The sequence below is a fragment of the Embiotoca jacksoni genome, unplaced genomic scaffold (assembly GCF_022577435.1).
Source record: "Embiotoca jacksoni isolate LCO1_2020_lvr unplaced genomic scaffold, fEmbJac1.0.p SCAF_4, whole genome shotgun sequence".
NCBI lineage: Eukaryota > Metazoa > Chordata > Actinopteri > Embiotocidae > Embiotoca > Embiotoca jacksoni.
In genome coordinates, this window is record NW_027185392.1 from 12,865,526 (window position 1) to 12,884,952 (window position 19,427).

General features: G+C 40.4%; 3 protein-coding genes across 4 annotated transcripts; all 3 read right to left on the reverse strand.

Annotated features, from left to right (window-relative positions):
* Nucleotides 1–1,373: 1,373 nt before the first annotated feature.
* Nucleotides 1,374–4,909, reverse strand: LOC138209093 (caspase-6-like). 2 transcript variants are annotated; one of them, XM_069167452.1, is made up of 8 exons: nt 4,785–4,909; nt 4,455–4,496; nt 3,413–3,455; nt 3,159–3,317; nt 2,920–2,996; nt 2,578–2,753; nt 2,281–2,431; nt 1,374–1,717 (listed from the first exon to the last, which is right to left on the reverse strand). In XM_069167452.1, the coding sequence occupies exons 1-8, from the start codon at nt 4,813–4,815 to the stop codon at nt 1,482–1,484; spliced, it is 915 nt and encodes a 304-aa protein (XP_069023553.1). In that variant the 5' UTR covers nt 4,816–4,909; the 3' UTR covers nt 1,374–1,481. The 2 variants fall into 2 exon arrangements, with proteins under 2 accessions (XP_069023553.1, XP_069023555.1); XM_069167454.1 differs by having other exon boundaries at nt 3,413–3,737; nt 4,785–4,811.
* A 313-nt stretch (nt 4,910–5,222) lies between these two features.
* On the reverse strand, nt 5,223–10,538 carry pla2g12a (phospholipase A2, group XIIA). The gene is made up of 4 exons (XM_069168045.1): nt 10,147–10,538; nt 9,785–9,861; nt 8,160–8,325; nt 5,223–6,276 (listed from the first exon to the last, which is right to left on the reverse strand). The coding sequence occupies exons 1-4, from the start codon at nt 10,364–10,366 to the stop codon at nt 6,158–6,160; spliced, it is 582 nt and encodes a 193-aa protein (XP_069024146.1). The 5' UTR covers nt 10,367–10,538; the 3' UTR covers nt 5,223–6,157.
* An 814-nt stretch (nt 10,539–11,352) lies between these two features.
* dnajb14 (DnaJ heat shock protein family (Hsp40) member B14) lies at nt 11,353–19,414 on the reverse strand. Its single transcript, XM_069167084.1, has 8 exons — nt 19,256–19,414; nt 16,193–16,367; nt 14,602–14,747; nt 14,146–14,334; nt 13,726–13,811; nt 13,441–13,550; nt 12,880–13,052; nt 11,353–12,765 (listed from the first exon to the last, which is right to left on the reverse strand). The coding sequence occupies exons 1-8, from the start codon at nt 19,386–19,388 to the stop codon at nt 12,641–12,643; spliced, it is 1,137 nt and encodes a 378-aa protein (XP_069023185.1). The 5' UTR covers nt 19,389–19,414; the 3' UTR covers nt 11,353–12,640.
* Nucleotides 19,415–19,427: the final 13 nt, after the last annotated feature.

Consider the following 19,427-nt stretch of genomic DNA (forward strand, 5'->3'; position numbering starts at 1 on the left):
TGTGTGACACAGCTGGAAGTGTTTTAGGTCCACAGTACTGCTTTTTTTTTTTTCTTCTTCTTCTTCTTCTTTTCTAAACACCCTCGTCCCTGAGGTACTTTCCACACTAATGTTGTCATGTCGGGTGCAAATACGCATTATTAAATGTACCATAAACTGCTATGACACAAAGAACAGCGCAAAACATGAATTCCCTTTTTTTTAAGGAGCAAGATTGAAGACAAACAGCATGTTTATGTCAGGCACTGTTATTACAGATAAATTGGTCATCGGTGCTTATTGTGACATAATTAAGAATGAATCCCTGATGTGGAGAAAAGCATACAGAGCTACGGATTGTCATGCTGTAATATCACCTGCCTCGCAAGATAAGTTGGAAAATAATCATCTGGCTCAAAGACATAAAACTGACTGAACAACCAAGAACACCAGCCTCCGCTGACACTTCCTGCTTCTTCAGAGATCATGTTGTATTGGCTTGTTGAGATCATTTAAAAAAAAAAAAAAAAACGTCTGCATGTTATGTTGCATGATAAGAGATTGTTTCTATGCTACCACAGTTAATTCAACTGAATTACAAAGTAGCCAACAAATATTGTGGTCCATTATGATTCTGTAGTTTAAAAGCAATTTCTTGAAAGTGCAAATTGTGCACTGATCTCCAGTGATCGGACATAATAACAGGAACATCCTACAACATAATACGGTCCAAGACAATAATGCTGACAAATGAAATTTGGGGTAATAAAGGTTCTAGTGAATAGTTGCAAATGTGTTAAAATAATATGTGTATTCAGGGATTCCTCCAGGAAACTGGTGGGGTTAGGTTGTAATCCACTCAGATTCTGCCATATCCCCTGTTATCCCCTGTCATGATCAGTTTTGCTAGTTGGAAAACAGCCACAGTCACACTCGATTAAATATGTGGAATTTGCGGTGTGGAATGTCACACATGTAGCTGCTTATTTTCAAATTTGAATGCCTGCAGGGGCTGTTTTATAGGATTGCATTATATTTATATACAATATAAAATGGCAACTGAATGTTCACATTCACAGACTTCTGTGATCAATCCGCTGAGAGAAGACAAGCCAGATACTGCAAAATGTTTGCAAGCAATTGGTTACTACTTTCCCATCATTCAAATGAAAAAAGAAAAGAAAAAAAACTTGGACCCAGCCAAGAAAACTGGTTTCCCATGAATATCAAATTACAAAAGGCTTCAGGTATAAAGTAATTGCCTGTGACTATATGTGTTCACTTCATGTGAATAAGAGTTGTTCCTGTTATTTTATAACCACTTGTGTCACTGGAAGTATCAGGGCTGCCAAATAGCTGATGATTCAGTGTAAATAATAGAGTAGGATTTGAGGAAAAAAAAAAAAAAACAACGCAATTTTTATCATCTCCATTGAGAAGCCCTTTTTTCTAAGGCATTAATTACTAAAACCAGCTGATTTAATGACGGAGGTCTGACATTGTCATTTATTTGGTTTGAAGTAGAGTTTCTTGGTGAGCATTGAAGCAAAGCAAGGTACTTGCTTCTTCCCAATGGCAGTCGGGTCACTGGATTTCCCAACGGCCCTCATCGACACTTTTCTGTTGACCAGCGTGAGCAACTCTGTGAATTCGAGGGAGTCCCCGTACTTCCGAAGTATCTCACACAGATCCTGGATATACCATGAGCCGTTGATGGTCTCTCTGTGCGAATAGTAACCTGAACAAAGATAAAAAAAAAAATAAAAAAAAAGTTCAAATGTTGAGCGAGCAGCAAAAAGGATTATTTAAAGAGGCATACAAACATTTTAAATGCTTAACTAGTATTTACAAAAGATCACGGATACAGGCTCAAAAAAGATTTGGTGTATTTGGTCCAGAACTCAAGAAAAAAAAAAGGTATCCATAGTTGTATTTAAGGTCCGGTGCACCTCAGGTTCACCGAGTTTACACATGAACCAAGAGGAGTACGCACAAGGTATTTAGATATGAATGTACATTATAAGACAGTTTTGGGCACCGTCATCATTCATAACCAAAGCATCACTGAGACCAAAGTGGAGCAATTCAACCCCATTTATTAAGAGTTAAGCTTTGGAAATAATACTAAAATAACTTTGTCTACAAAAAAAATATATATATATATACACTGTGTTTGATCCATTTACTGTCCCCCAAACAAACTGCACCAGAGTCCCCTTGGTGGACTTGAATAGTAGGGTCTTTCAAGGGACAGCTTTCACAGCAGCTGCAACAGACCAGACTAACCACTCTTAAACTCACCTTCGGCCACAGAATAACACATGATAAAATCAGCCCCGGCAGGGAGGGTGTGCACGGCACTGGCATCCACCACCACCTCGTTCGTCTTCAACTCGTTGTCCACGGCATCGCAGACAGTCACCGGATCGTCATGCTTGTCTCCGCGGCAGGCCTGAAGACGGACATGGCCAAGTTCACTTGGACTGCATTTGTAAAAAAAAATACTGGTTTCCGAGAAGAGGAATAACAACAGGTCGACTGCATGTTGACATACTCTGATGGACCCCTTGTCTGTGTTTTTGTTTTGTTTGCATGTACCTGCAATATAAAGATCTTCGGCTTTCCTGCAAGGCTCTTGCACTTGTCTCCTTTGAACATGGCTGTGATAAGCTGGATGTTGATCTTGCCATCGTAGGTGTAAACATGATCATTCTCGCCATGGCTCAGGAACACGAGCAAAAAGCAGTCTGCATCTGAATGGTCCTCCTCCGCGGCTGGTGTGACATCAGGGAATTGTTAAACTTGCTGATGAACAAGCCGTAGCAAGTACCGTAGCACACGTTGGATATTAGTCATACTTGCATGTACAGGAGACAAGGAATTGAAACGTCAGAAATATCTTGTGCCGCTTCCTGAATGGACGCTGGTCATCATGCATACCTTCACAGATTTTATCCAGGACTTCCTCCTGTTTGTAGTTATCGAAACTTCTCGCTTCAAAGTTCAGCTCCTGCAGTCTAAACAAAAAAGTGAAAGAATTGTTGAGCATGTAATAAAATACAAACGGCGAGCACCTGAAAAGACTTGCAGCTGCTGTACAAGTACAGTCGTGTTCTTACAGTAATGCCAAATGCAGTGTTTCCCCCCCCCTCCTCCAGCAGCTGCCTGACAACTGATACCTTTTCTCCAAGTTGTAGCAGTCAGCGTTGGTTCCGTGCCTGTCGTTCAAGCCCAGGCGCCAGAAGAAGCGCTCCTGGTTGAAGATGAGTGCGAGGCCTCGTCGTTTGTTGCCCATCTTGTACTCCTCTGCTGGATCCAAAGCTAATGACGCGAACGAGCTAGGGAGCAAATAAAATACAGACAGTACGAGGCGTGTGCCGGAGCAGAAGAGAGTGAGAATGTCCAGCTGATTCTACATGAACAAGAAGTTTACCTTGAGATGTAGGCGTCGGTCTCTGCTAGGTTCTCCGTGCACGCTACCGAAAACAACACGCACATGAACAACCCATGCAACGAATACAAAACAAGAATAAACGGACAAGTCTTACATTACAGCTTTTTTTTTTTTTTCCCAGTATCACAACAGTGCCGTTGCAGCCGAAGCTACACGGTAGGATGGAGCTTCTTTGTTAAACGGTACGGCTACAGGTGCATATGAATTGCTCCACCGCTGCTGATGTGGGGTCAAGCAGCCGTTGTTCTGTCACTTTAGAGTCCTCATGGCCTTCAATAGCTGGGTGATAGGCGCAGAAAGATGGCTAAAAGAACAGAGGCCAAAAGTGACACCTCTATTCCCCACAGTACAGATATGTAGGTTAGACTTTGTGTACCAAGGCAGCAGCTTTGGGGGCGTTTTGACTGCTAAGAAGATATAATCTGATTTTTTTTTTTTAAATTGAAAAAAAAAAAGCAATTAGTGTGTACACATTTTTTTTTTCTTGCGTGAAGTTTTGTTTTGTTTACACACTTAAGTCTACGCTCCTACAACTTGGGTGGCCAACTATTAGAAACACCTCACTTGGATACAATACAAGGTCATAATAACCTTTATTATTTCATGTTTTTATGAGGTTCATCTTTAAAAAAAAAAAAGAATAAAAAAAAAAGAAAAAAAAAGGCCAAGACAGATAAGATGCAAACAATTGTGCAAATTGAGGCACATCCTCACAAAGCACTTTTAGAGAACCATGCAAATCAGTTTCAGAATGACAAAGGCTCAGAGCGTTTATGGGGTAATATAATCCAGTCCACATGATAGTTAATTATTACAATAATAAAGGCAGGTGAAGTTGATCATTAATTTCACCCTGCTTGATTTGGCCGTACTTTGGCTTTCTGGCAATAAAAAGCTTTCCCTGTGTATTTCACTTTTGTTTTAATAAATGCAGATCATTTCTCCTCTCCAAATTAAAAAAAAAAACCAAAACGTGTCCAGAGGTCTTGATAGTAGTATATAACTCCATTGTGTGACTCACCCGCCTGGTCTGTTGCTGGTCTGCTGTCTTTAGCAACGCTTCCTGGGAAGGTGAGAGAAAAGAACAATGAAGTCCTGACTTTGAAGTTGGTTTAAGAGCATTAAAATCCCGCTTCACATGCTGTACTGCATACGTGGTGACTGAGGGGGGGAAGAAAACTGATAGTAAAGGTGTGACAGCAACGTAGTAAACACAGTTTCACTGATGATACTGAGCCTAACTCACACGGGCACTAAAACCCATTGCATGTTTCAACCGAATGCACCGCAGCGGAAGACCATCATTTATATATCTGCTTTGAATTTAAAAACATATATGTAAAGCTGTTACCTCCACCGTAGTCTTCCGCCCTGTTAGACATGTTCGCGGCTCGTCTTCACTCCGACTGACACGCTGGAAAATAAATTTGCTTCGTCAAACCGACGCTTACGACTCCCAGGTGTGGCTCCGCCCCGCACGCTCATTGGCTCGAAGTAAACAACCCCGGAAGACAACGATTGGATGTCACGCCACTCCGTCAAAAATCGACAGCCGGGGCTTCCGTGTTCGCCACATTGCAACAAAACGGATGAAACGGGAGGTGCAAACAAATCCTACACAATAAAAGGAAGATCGAGGTCGATGCAGCCGAAGATTAGGAGAGCTAAAGAACTAATCCAGACACATTTCAGTGGCCTTCTATCACTTTCTCAACATCATGAAAATGAGAAAATAAAAACATGTTTAAACATTTTTTTTATGTATAAAATGTCAACTGAGAAACAAAAGTATTAAGAAAAGCAGGTTTCTTTATTTTCGTGACAATACAACAAATGTTTTAAGGTGTTGTCACATCTGCATCAATTGCGTGTCCCAGTGCCTTCCCCTGCATGTTTTATGATAAGATGATATCAAAAACACTTTCTCTTTCTATTCGGAGTTGTGAGGAACTGAGTTAATCTTTTAATTTACAGTCCGTGATTTCATAACAGTTTCCTGAACATTTCTTGGAAAGAACGACATAATTTGACAATGAAAAGGTTTATTTGCCGTTTTTTCAGAGGAATATCCTTGAAAGAGCCGCTTGTCTGTGGACAAGTAAAATATTTATTCACCCTTAATTTATTCCCGTAAACTTTATTTTCGTTTGTGTTGATTTGGATGCTTGGCTGAAAATAAATTGGCCATTTTTGCATGGTAGGCTGACCTGTTGTGCAGTTAAGACACACAAAAAAATCTCTTTGTTTTACTCAATTTTTTTCAGAATTGAATGATAATCAATTATTGAATTAAGTCACAGGGCTTTTTTTTTTTTTTTTCTCAACAGGATAATTTCTTATGTTATAGACCCTTAAAGAAAAGTGTTGCTTTAAAGACTAGCTCCTATCCAACCACACATGAAGCCAGGGAAACCCTAGACTCCCTGTTTACAGTCTATCAGTGGACAATTACATTAAACAATATACACAAAATATAAATAATTAATTGCACAAGACGAATATTCGTTGTCCCCACAAAAAACTCTGGTAATTTCATGCTCATTTTATATAAACGGATATAACTCTGATAAAGGGAGACAACGAACACAGATTAGTGCCGACTGAAGAAGAAGCTCTGTCCCTGAGAAAATCTACATCTGAAAGAAAGGTTTACAGCTGGTGTCCTTCAGTCAGTGGTATTGCTAGTGAACGAGTGAGTTTGTCAGTCCTGTTCTTGTGGCGGTTTCACAGCTCCTTCTTCATTTCATACTGACACACACAGGACTCCCGCTGGCTGTCCAGGTACGGCTTACATCCCAAGTGCATAACAGCGTCGAAAAGCAGAGTCACCGCTGACTCGCATGCTGTCAAGACGGAAAGAGAGAACATGAGTGAACACAGCAGGGGGGCTGCTGAGCTGTACCTACTATCACTTTACTGTGAGCAACAACAACAAAAAAAACCATTTTGTGTACATTTAAATAGAGCATACAGTTTTGATCAAATACAGATTTTTATCATAGTTTATTCTGTTCTTCAGGTTTGAATTAAACTTTCATTAAAGTGGCACGTTAATGATCAGAGCAATACAGATATTCTAATCTTACTCATGACCGACAGTGTGACCTTGATGTCATGGTTAAGAGTCTGTACTGAAGAATGATTGCTAATTTGGTTCTTTTGTGATCCAGCTGGCAACATTCAAAATAAAGCTCCACGTTTCCCTCTGCTGGAATTACTGTGCATCACAACAGTTTGTTCTGGAATTCACTCGCCTATACCAGCGTGCATAAAAACCTGCATCTGTAAGTATTATACTTGAACAGCAGGCCAACTGGATGTGTAATTTTTATCAAAATAAATGTCAGTGGAAGTCCAAGATGTACTAATGCACACCACTTTCAAATGAAAGATTTTATATCTAAAAGCAAGTATGCAAACTTTAGATACAGCTGTTGCTCAAAAAGGCCTGCCTGGACATGCTGACGAGGGCTGACGCTTATTTGGTATACACATCAGGAGATGGAGGGACTACAGTATGTAAAGTATGTTATATAAACCTTTAGATAATAATAATAATAATAATAAGAGAAGCACAGGCATGTCTAACAACATTAACAACAATGTTTTATTCAAGTGTCCCAGTGAGCCATGGCAGAGTGACAGTGAGCCAACATGCACCTGAAGTGAAAGCAGCCGAATGGAATTCAGCCGTTAATGTTTTTAGTATCTACAACTGAGCTTTTCTTACTGTAACTAGGTCACAATTATTACATAATCGCCTGATTGCAAGTGCGTGAGCTGCCCGCAGTCATTTTGCATAGTTGTCTAAATTGTTTCCATTCATCTGGTACAAACAGCTGGTGGAAACTAACAGAAATGCCACATTTCCGTCACCAGTCCAACAACATTTTCAACGGTTTGAGGTTTGACTGGTGCTCTTTTAATGACGTCATCTGCTCCCTTCCTCCGCTTTGGTTAAATGGCTGGAGAGGCGTGAGGCATTCAGCCTTTAGCATTCGACCAGCTGCATTTCAATGAGAATCTATTGAAATTAAATATGACGGATTTAGTTGAAAAACCAACTTCACATTGACGTGGCCTCTATTATAATAATGGCATGAAATGACAATTAATTGTCAACTAAACTTCAATGATTGTGACAGCCCTAACTGTGACATTAAAAACGTTTAATGTCTGGTTCAGTATGAATGGCTGCTCTGCCTAACAGAACACTACAGTTACTGCTTTATGCTTTTAATGAGCTTACAGTAGACATTTAAGCTGTAGCACACAAAAAGAGCTTTCTAATTTGAGCTGGACTTGAATAGTATCAGTCACAGCTGTCCTTTTCCTTCTGTGATGTAATGCCAAAATGTCTTCTGTGAAAAGGGTGTTTATTACTTGAATTGTTTTTCAGAAATACTGATATCTTTTAAATATGTATCGCTTGTTTTTTTTTTTTGGTCCGATTTGGAGCATTATTTGATGATTCCAAATACAAATCAATTAATCCAGAGATTCTATTAATTTGTCAAATAAAACAAAAATAAAAAAAAGTTCTTTACCAACACAAAAAGTGAACTGAGTGTTAAAAGGCCTTCTATTTGCCTTGTGTGAAAGCTTCTTGAATTAAGTGTTTACAACAATCTACAGTCACGTACAGACTGTAACTTCAGCCAGGTACATGCAGTCCCATCTAATTCTTCATCTGGTATGAACAGACTGGATCAAGTCTCTCTCTTACCTTGGACGCTCTGGGCCAATCCCAGGGTCTTTTGCACATTCCTGCAGATGGTCTCCAGACAGTCCTGGAACTGCTTATCACAGTCGTGCTTCTCACGCCCGCAGGTGTCATAGCAGCGGTCGTGTTGGTTACAACATTTTGTCATGGATGGGATTCCTATATCAAACTGGAAATAAAAACTCGGTTACTCTTTAGCTGTTTTCAATACACGTGTTTTATTTTGAGATAAGAAGGATCCTGCCAGCAAGATACGCAGGTTTTTCTAAATGCAAAGTATATTATTGCGGTTCTGCGAGTAGTTGGTAATTTACATATCAGAGACAATAAAAGGCAGAGTAACATGTGACGGTTTTGGTTTTTAGGAGCTTAATTCAGTTCTTTGTAGAAGCCCTTTTGGCAGCAGTTGCAGCTCCGAGTCTTCTGGGAAACGTCTCTGCAAGGTTTGTAAACTTGGATTTGGGAGTTTATTCCCTTCTTCCTGGCAGATCCCGTCATGTTTTCTTACATTGGATGGAAAGCGTCCGCTAACTGTCATCTTCAGGTCTCTCCACAGTCGTTATGTGGTGTTTTGTCTGGGCAAGTGAAGGAAAATCAGATACTTGTCCTGAAGCCACTCCAGCCAGGTCTTTGCTGTGTTGTTTGGTTCACTGTGGTGTCGATAGATGATGTCACTCCGTGTCAGGTTGCTGCACAAACGTAGTTCTTTCTAAATAGTGTAGTTTTGAGAATAGTTTTCCTCATGCTCTCGGGGTCCTTTAAATGTAGCTTCACAAACTCCAAGCCAAGTCTTCTGTCTGGCTCTTCTACCATAAAGGCCTGAAAGTGCTGCGTGCCGCTGAGATGGTCATCCTTCTCGCAGGGTTTCCCCACCTCTGCAGAAAATTCTGAGGCTGGTCACCTCCCTGACTCAGTTTGGTTTCAGACTTCTTTCACAATTAACGAGTCCACTTTGCTCCAGACGAGACTCAACATTTTAGAAATGATTTAGGAAAATACCTTTGCCCTGATTCCTGCGCTAAGTCACAATTTTTCCAGGGTGGCTACAGGTAGTTCCTTGGACGTCATGGCTTGGTTTTTGTCCTGGTATGCACTCTTAAAGATCGGATCTTGTACACACAGTCGCGTGCCAATTTGTTCGAATTGCGACAGAATGCACCTGATCACAATTTATGGTGCCGAAGGGTCTCAATACTTTTGTAAATGAGATTTTTTTGAAGTTGTTTTCCTTTCTGAAAACACGTTTTCACTTTGTCTTTATGGGTTATTGAGTATAGTGTATTGAATTTAAAATTACACTTACAACACTTTAAAATGTGCAAAAAGTGAAACGGGTCTGAAATCTTCCTGAATCAACTCTATCTGAAGCTCAAATCTGCCAATAATATATATCCAGGCAATTTATTATGTTAGGCTCCATTTTTAACCTTAACTGTGCTTTGTACTGTGAACTAAACGCGTTATAATTTGTTTGAAATTTGCAGTAGAAAAAAAAACAAACTTAAATATTAGGCAAATATAACCTACACAAGAATAACGCTTATACTTTGGGATGCTGTGTACATTAGGATTGACATGGAAACACACAGGACACCTCCAACGTCCCAAACTTTCACAGGTCAGAGTACCTGAAATCCAAACAGCGGGGAGCCACATCCGTTGGGTGGCGGCTGCTTGTAACCGGGACGAGCCGTCGGCTTGTACCCTGTGAGACAGGAGCAAAGGTGAGGATGTTTCTTGTTGTTGGTCTTCTTTGTTATCTTGCTTTCTGAGATAACCACATCCAAACAGATGACTTCATGGATTCCAGTCCCACGCAAGGGGTGATTTTGTAGCTCCCAGCTGTTGCATAAACTCAACATTAATTTAGTTTCTCACTTAAATATCCAAAGTTCTTTCAGTTTGACTTCACACAGCAGGGAGAGGACAGGTGCGCTTGTGTGTGTGTGTGTGTGTGTGTGTGTGTGTGTGTATAACCGAGCCCGCTTACCATCATTACATCTATAATGACACAGTCCGTCATCTCCACCAAACAAGTCCAGTGCTGCGTTCAAGTACGTGTCAATCTTATGTATCCCATTGCGAATAGTTTTCAGAGTCATTCTCCAGTCTGGAGTCTCTGGCTCGGGCTCGCAGGCAGACGCGTGAGAGAAACACCCGCAGGAGTACAAACCCAACAGAAACACGCAGACGGAGCCGTGGCGCTGCATCGTCCACGTCACGTCAGATCTAGAAAGCAGCGTTTTCCCTGGCACATTGGTTTGACGTCACCGATTTACTCCGCAAAACGTTGTCGTGACAGCATTTCAGTTTTCACTTCTGCTTGTTTTTCCATTTAATTTCCTCACGCACAGAGGTGGCACCAGCATACGCGCCGCAGTCTTCCGGGTTTAACGCTGTCCCGTGACCAAAGAAAACCGACGATGATGTCACATGGTACGATAAAGAAAAAGAAAAAATATATATATACTGACATCTGCAACATCTTATGTATACTTAAGTGGTGTACAAAAATAAAAAACGTATTTTTTTTATTTTTATGTATTTTAACGGTCGCAAAAACAATAATTAGAAATTTAATTAACGTTGTTCATTTCAGGCCTACATTACCCACAATTCAAAGGGTACAGCATCTCTAGGGCCAGCCTTCACCAACAGTCCCAATATAGCATGTTCAGCTTACATTAGAGGTCTCTAATGTCATCAGATTTAATGCATACCGCTGGAATATAAAATGTAATAGAGAACTCAGGGAGCTAATGATTAATAAAAGCAGCCTATGGAGATCAATATGTAGACTGTGTAAAGGGATAGAACACAATACTGCATGGTCTCCTTATGCATGACATCATGGAGTCAACTATATCTTTTACAGAATCACTGTTAAGTGTATTTTGAGATCCCCGGTCTTTGAGTATTTACATTTCATGCGATGCAAATTAAATATGCAGTCTATTTGTTATAGTAAGGTGCATTTCTATGTACAAACTGAGTTTAAATATTATCCTATTGGCTTTAACAATACTTGCATGATAACTATTTCATGTCCTGTTCACATTTTAGATCTCTGCACTGGTAAAAAAATAAAATAAATACATTTGCTAATTTCATAATAACAGCCATACAGTTGAACTACAATTCTAATTTTGGTTTTAATGGAAACAGTGTTGGGTGGGAGATGCATCATTCAACATCCTTTAACATTAGAAAATTATTTATTCCCTGTATATTTTGCAGTTTACATAGTTTTGGTTTCATCTACCCAGGTAGTGTTTTAAACATCTGTCTGACATTGAATGCCTCCAGCACAATACAGTTGAAGTGAATGCAATTTAGTTTGTGACATTTTCGTCACTGAAAAGTATCTCAAAATTACATTTAAGTACATAACTTGAGTAAATGGTGACAATGACCCATTTACTCTGGACAATAAACAAACAGCACAAAAGAAACATCCCACTTTACCCACATTCCATTTACTTACACTGAATCAGGGGGACAGTAGAAATCTGGGGGGAAAAACTTGGGAAAATCAAATGAAGACTCTCTCCATGACTACATATGACTTGATCTCTGAAAGTTATTAATTTGTGTAATTTCCACACACACCAACAGTTTAATATCAGATTCAGAGAGACAATTCCATCCAGTGTATGGTAACAATTTTATTTTATTTAAATGATTAGGCGAGCATTGAAGAAAACCCTTATTTCTTCTATAGTTACTTAAATAACTGCATAAACTTTAAACATTCAAAAATGAAAATGTACAACCATTTATGAATAACAGTGTCACTGTCCTTTTATGTTGAGTCCCAACCAACTTCACATTGTGGAGTGGACAATATAAAATGTTCTCTCATAGCAAAGTCACAGGTAACTCTTCACGATCCATTGATCTTCATCCAATTGGAGGTGAATAGGAAGTGAAAACAAGCATTCTGTATTTTTTTTTTAATTTATTTCCTTCTTTTGTTTCTTCAAGAAATGGATTTGGATGGATGACAGCACCTCCAGATGAACCTATAATGTCACCCACTTTATATTTATGATGAGCGGATGATGCCACAAGCTGTTTGTTGACCTTAAGACAGTTATTTTTTGTGTAGAATGCTTCTCAGGTTTTCACTACTCAAAGCACATGCCTTTACAATCAAGTGTCCTTGTCCTTCTTGCTTTCAAGAAAACAGGAAAAGCAGAGTAAAAAAAAAAAAAAGGAAAGAAAAACAAAGAAAATGTCGGGCTTTCTACAGTGTGTTTTGATTGGTTCATTACGATGTAACAAGGCGATTCCTGGGGTCGGGCTGGAGTGAGGAGGAAGAAGAGAAGTTGGCAGGGGGGATATTAGGAGAGGGGAATTTTAAAACTTCAACAATAGAGCTAAAATATTTTAGTAAGTTTTTTGCTCCTAGTGTAAAGACTCTTCCTTAAAAAAATTAACACACATCTATTCATATACAATAACATGTTCTAAAAGTATCCGACTCATCCTCCTCTGAATAGGCTGTTCAGTCTGTCCAGCTCCCTGCAGTTATCCATGGTCATGAGTTCTGCCTTCTTGCGCAGTCGGTCGTCCCTGTACACCTTCGCAGCATAAAGCAGGTCTGTTTCTGGATCACACAAACAGAAAAACAATGTCAGGGAAAAAGTGCAAAACAGAAACTATAAGTGAACTCAGTAAGGCAATTCCAAGGGTGTAGTATATTATAACCATGGTTACTTACTTGTCTGTCTCTCCTTCCAGCAGTTATTTCTGACATTAGATACATAGTCCTCCTCTACATTTTTCTCAATTTGCTGCAGCGCTGAGCCCTTAAACTCAGACTTGAAATCTCTAGTTACATAGTAGTCGACGTGCAGGTTTTCTGTCTGCCTTTTTATGGTCTGACCTGTGGACCTGGAAGAGATAAAGGAGGTGAAAATGCATGCAATGTTAAGACTGAAGGGAACTTTTAAATCCTGTCCTTCACAATATAGACCACATTTTCTGCAACGAACTCTAAAAAAAACCAACTACATTTTATCCAGGCTCCAATGAGCAGAAATGTTAAAAACGTTAACAAAGACGTTTTGCACGGAAACTTTGGCAGTTAATCCAAGAATTTACATGTTATCAGTTCAAAAGGTATGACAGGTGAATAATGTCGCATTTAATATTAGTAACTTGCTGCATACTACTGCAGGCTGATGACAGAGAGAGTGTGTGTGTGTGTGTGTGTGTGTGTGTGTGTGTGTGTGTGTGTGTGTGTGTGTGTGTGTGTGTGTGTGTGTGTGAGAGCACGTACGGTCGGGAGTAGAGGCTATAGGGTGGAGGGGAAACCATCATCTGGCTCAGAATTGACACTAAAATCAGGACCACGATGGGCATCAGCTGGATAAACATTGAAAAACCCCCCTGCAGACAAACACAGTATGACAGACACTTTAGTTACAGCAGCAAATGTATTATATGGCACAATAACACAGGTAGATTGTATAAGCCTGCATAACCTCAAATTATAATATTACAAATATGAAGTACACGTTTAAAAAAATAAAAAATTCAAGATAATGTGAATCTGTCTACATACATCTCCTCTTTCGTCTGTTCTCTCTTGTTGGGAATCCGTCTGATGGCTGTAGCTTGTCCTGCCGTTGGTAAAACTGTGTGTGCTTGCTGTAGACACAAAATGTATGACTGAGGTCAAATACAAAGTTATTTACTGCTCTCAAAATCAGTTTTCAAGACTACACATTCATGCTGCTCTATATTATGTTGACAAAGCCCTAAAGAAGGGGGCGTGAGGAGAGGGAGGGGGGGGGGGGTTGTACACCCGTCATCCTAAAAATGACTGGTCCAATGTTAAAACGCAATCATTTCCAGCACACAATTTACCGAGCCACATTCAGGGGATAATTGGAATATTCATTAAGAATTGAAGGATGACTAAGCAGTTAACCATCCGATTTCTGGGCGTTTTGCGTTGACTCGCACACAAGTGCTCACTCACAGGAGGGGAAGCCGCCTCCGAAGAACATGTTGAAGAGGTCCTCAGGCGTGATGTCTGCCTCGAAGCCCCTGTGGAAGTCAAAGCCTTCGCCGTGCGAGTGACTCGGGCTGCTCGGCTCCTCCCCTCCCGTCACGTCATACTGCCGTCTTTTGTCTGGGTTGCTCAGCACTGCATATGCATTGCCAATCTCTGGAGGAAGACAGTCGAGTCAAAGGAGGAATACGTTATACGTTTTCTTTTTTTCTTCAAAATGCTAAACAGTAATGAAGGGTTTTTTGTGGCCATATGCAATTTTGGAATCTCCTATTTCTTCAGGCATGGTTTCAGTATTATCATCTTTAAGCTCAAAACATAGATCTACACTGCACACTCCTTAAATCATACATCAGTCTATTACGTACACGTCCCATCTCAAACTTCTCAGTAACATAACAACATCAAACTAAGTGAAGTTACTTTTAAAGGCCTCTGTTGCTCCAGGTGCGCGGTTTTTGTCTGGATGGAACTTGAGTGCTAGTTTCCTGTAGGCTTTCTTCAGCTCTTCGTCGTTGGCTTCTTTGTTGACACCGAGCACTTCGTAGTAGTCCCTACACCGCTTTATTCTGAAAGAAAGGGCCAATGGATCATATTTGACCTGAAAGGTGACAACTTCTTTTTTTTTTTTTCCCCCTCGAGTTGGCCTGTTGTGTTGTATCATCTCTCTGTCACAGCAGGTGTGTGCACATACTGAAAGTAACATTGATGGGCTGTCCTCAGCCGCACAGATGAGCGACATTCAAGCACACCTCCCACAAATAACCAAGAGTTGTGCTAAACTTTTGATGCCGTAGCAGCTATCTTTACAGCCACCGTGGTTTATTAATCTGAAGTTTCTTTACTCAAATACACACGCATTTAGAAAAGCCACTCGCAGTGTTTGAGTCCCAATAATGTATTTATCAAGACCTAGACAGATAGTCAAGACTGTAGAAGCTGTGTTTAGCATATTTAATCTCCAATACAATGACATTCTTCAAAGGAAAAACAGAGAGTCAACCTTCTATACTTTATTAATACACAGTTGTCTGCAGAGAAGATGAGTACACAGTGCATATTCCAGTTGGGCTGGGCTATAGGGCTGAAATCAATTCTACAAAATTAATATTAATGTGTTTCAGATTACAAAACAAATATGAATGCAAAATCCCATGAAACATAATCAATACGATGTTCAATTAAATGAACTGTGTTCCACTTTTGTGCAAACATCAGGCCTATCTCTTCACAAGCTTAAAACAAAATCCATTTTATTGGTTTTGGAATCGGAATTTGCTCAAATTTGGAAAAAAAAAAACATTTTTGTTAAACAATATAATATGATGAAATCCTCGTCATACTGGCCTACTAACATAATAATATATACTGAGGCACTGGCCTACTCTTCCCATTACTGAACCATGACAGGAGTAGGAAACATCCTGAGGTTACACAGAGGATATTTGTAATGTACCACAAATTGTCTTACTTTTCCCGGAAGACGTGATGCAATTTTTAACCCCAAGAAGCTTCCCCACATGATTTAGTCTAAAAACACAGGGGAGAGGGCGACTGCCTATTCTGGCAGCATTGTCTTAACAATGAGCAGCGTGTTTATCTCAAACATGAACTCTAGTTACCACCGGTAACCTTTTTTTGATAGGAAAATGAGTGCAAACCTTTCTCTCTATCTGGTCTAAAAATGGAAACATGTAGCATGTAAGCAAGCATGTGGGTTACCTGGTATCTAGCTCACTCTGCTGAATCTCTCTTACTCCCCACCCTCATGGGAAATACATCAAGATGGAGAGGTTCCCATAGCAGTAGCTGTTTGTGTACAACAGTGCAGAGACTACAGTGTCCTCCTTTAGCCTCAGATGAAAGGATTGATCAAGTATGAAAGAAACAGCAGTGCTGTCACAGGGTCCATTGTAGGGGAGAACAAAAATAGCCAATTGAAGTGCGACAGCTTACAGTACCAACTAACGGGAAAAAGAAACGGGTGAAACCAAGTGTGTCCTACGAGGCTCACCTTTGCACACCTTCGACCTGCTCCTTCGTGAAGCCCTTCGAAGAGTCGCCTCCTCCAGATTCTTGGCTCTCTCTTTCTGGCTGAGCATCGGAGGTTTCTGAACGTTCTGCTGGTCTCCTGCGATATGCGCCATTACCCGCTGAGCTCCCGTTCCTCGTTAATGCATCCAACAACGCTAAAGAAAAGAGAAAGGGGTTATAAACTAAAATTAAGCTCACTAAATCTGATCCAGCAGTGTGCTTCTTTTTTCTTCTTCTTATGATAGCATGTACGATGTCTTCACTAACATGAGGTGTCGAAATAGGGGTCATGTTTTGATGCATTCCCTTGCCTTTACTAGTGTGACAAATACATTGTACGTTTGGCTGTGTTATTAATCTGTATATGGAGTCATTTTTCTTGATTCACTAGATAATCTAAGCAGCTTGCTAAGTGTGCCATGCCTCTTTCATGATGTTTCGTCTTTTTTGGATAAGACTTTGGATAACTGCCCGTACTACACACAATATACAGGTGAAAATGATGGTGCTCCTCTCCATGATAGAGTAACACCCGTGTCCCATTCCATACATAATGCCCGTTAAGTTGTCATGTCCCCCAATACCCTGAAAAAGACCGGTATGTCAAATCATCAGTAATGAACGTAAACAATTATGGATTCCCATGTTCCAAAACATATTTAGGATCAAATACACGCCTCTAAATGCTGTAATATGATGCATGATCACACAACGACTTTGTACAATCTTTCTTCTTCAAATGTAAACCCATTCACGACAGACCGGAATATCCTACCTGACAGATCTGGTTGATAACCAACTTGCTGATGCTAGATAATTCAATGACTGTATGACAGTTGTGAACTTGCTGAGACATGCGGACCCAACCTCTATGTGGTTACTGCAGCTGACTGTACAGCTATTAGTCCCACACTGACAACCAGAAAGCGACAAGAACCTCTTTAGCCTGCCTTCTCCTCTCAACCCTAAATGTGGGATGCCCTGGATAGCAGTATAAGAAGATGTGACACACGACCTCACCTCACACGGCAAGACCAATCTGAAGATTACATTTGCACTGTTCTACAGTAGAGTAAACCAACTCTGTGCCACTTCTGCCCGAATACAAAAACATCCATCAGTGCAGTTAATGTTTATAAAAAAAAAAATATATAAAAAAAATGTCCTTGTTTGTTTTCGCTGCTTCTTAACTTGTTTAATGAAAATTCCTTTCAGGTCATGTCATGATTACTTCAATCAGCAATGTTATTAAAAAGTAATTTTGTAAAACGGTCTGCTAGCAAATAGCTAACGAGGAGAAATTCACTGCGCTCATCCAAACCACGAGACAGACTGAGAAAGAGCTTCTGCATCTAAACCATCAGGATTGTCAACTTTATTCTTGCAAGGCGCCCAAGCTGGGAAACCAGCCAGTCACTGCTTCCACCTTCAAACCCTGTCTGCCTTTTGTTTATGCGTTCTCTGCATAACACCTTTTTTATCATGCACATTGTGTTCATGTTGTTCACTGCATGACATTTTCTGGTGTGCATGTGGATCAAGGCTGCAACTTACAAGCATTTTCATTACTGATTGCTTTCTTAACTTATTGATTGTTTTGTCTATAAAATGTCATAAGATGTCTCACAGCCTGATGTGATGTATTCAGTAGCTTGAATTATTTGACAAACAGCCAAAGATATTCAGTTTAGTATCGTAAAATAAATAAAAGTGATCAGATCCTCAGGCATCAAATATTCAAAATATTTGATTGAAAAATGTCTCAAACTTTTCATCATCTTCATTGCTTCAACTCTAAATGTAAAGAAGTGCCAGTGGCAGTAAAACAGAAAAGTTGAATTTGCTCATCTCGTCTGCAAAATCTAAAGACATAATGATGATTATGCTAATTATAATCATATATATTTATATATAATATCAGGTAATTATTATTACCTTGAATATTTTCAAGGTCCGGTGTTGGCAAGCTTTCTGTAGACATTTTAGAAACTGTCATTAGTGCTTGACACACACACACAAATACTGAGGGTGCAGACTCATAAGTATGCAGACACGTGAACCTGCTCGTTATTGAACTACATCCCACTACAACTGACGAGTTACAGCTTAACATCCGAGACGTTAATGATCATCATTGTACAAATTAATCCAGCCTGTTATGTAGTCACTCATAATCCCACATATTGAAGAGTGTTTCTGAACTAAAAACCCAACATGCTCGTGTCAGTCTCATCTTCCCCACCCGTTTGCTGACATGTTACAGGCACACTGGTGTGTCCTGGATTAGTCTTCAGAGGCTCTCCCTGGCTCAATCATTCAATTAAGGGATTGTTGGTTGTGTGGCCTGGACCACATGGACAACATGGACAACCTGGACCACATGGACAACCTGGACACGTCGCCCTACATCCCCCCCCACCCTGGGCTCTTCGTGCAGGCTCTGGCCCTCAACACGATCCACGACCTTAACGCAGAAGCTTTAAAAATGTGTTACTACAGTAAAAGAGAAATGACATCACACAAATGTTTTTTTTAAAATCAGCTGTTCAGACAATGCGGTGATCGACAGCTCGCATGGAGTTACTGAGCGGATGATGGCTTGACTGCTGGTTGACGACAAGCTGCCAACTTGTCTTAGTGAGCTGTTACTATTCTGAAAAAAAACTAAAAAAAAAAAAACGTCAGGATAACAGTTAACTATTCACTTCATTAAATATATATATTCATCTACAACCTCGATTCATTGCCTGCTGAGTTGCACTGCGGGGGGAAACGCTAGCTCGGTCAGCTACCAGGGCCCGCAACTTAACCAACCGGGATGCATGTTGCGCGAAATGGACTCCCTCTAGTTCACCTCTGATCACCGTGAAGTAGTCACGCGTGTATTTATGACCGTTATATCCTAATTTCCACAGACGACCTTCTGTCAACTTCAGCCGTGACCGGTGTCAGTAGACGCCGGCTACATGCTACCGAGGTGGGTCACGGCGCTGCGTTAGCTGCGGTCGGCTCCACGGACACAGTCAGACACAACCGCCCTCACCTTTGGCTCTGTCAGTTGGGTACAGCTTCTCCGCTTTGACGAGAAACTTCCGCGCTTTCTCTTTATCGCCGGCTTCGACGGCTCTCGTCGCTATATTTATACATTTTTCAGCTTCGTCTCTGTTCCCTTCCATCTTCTTTCCTCTTCCTCCCCCCCCCGGCGGTCAGCTGAT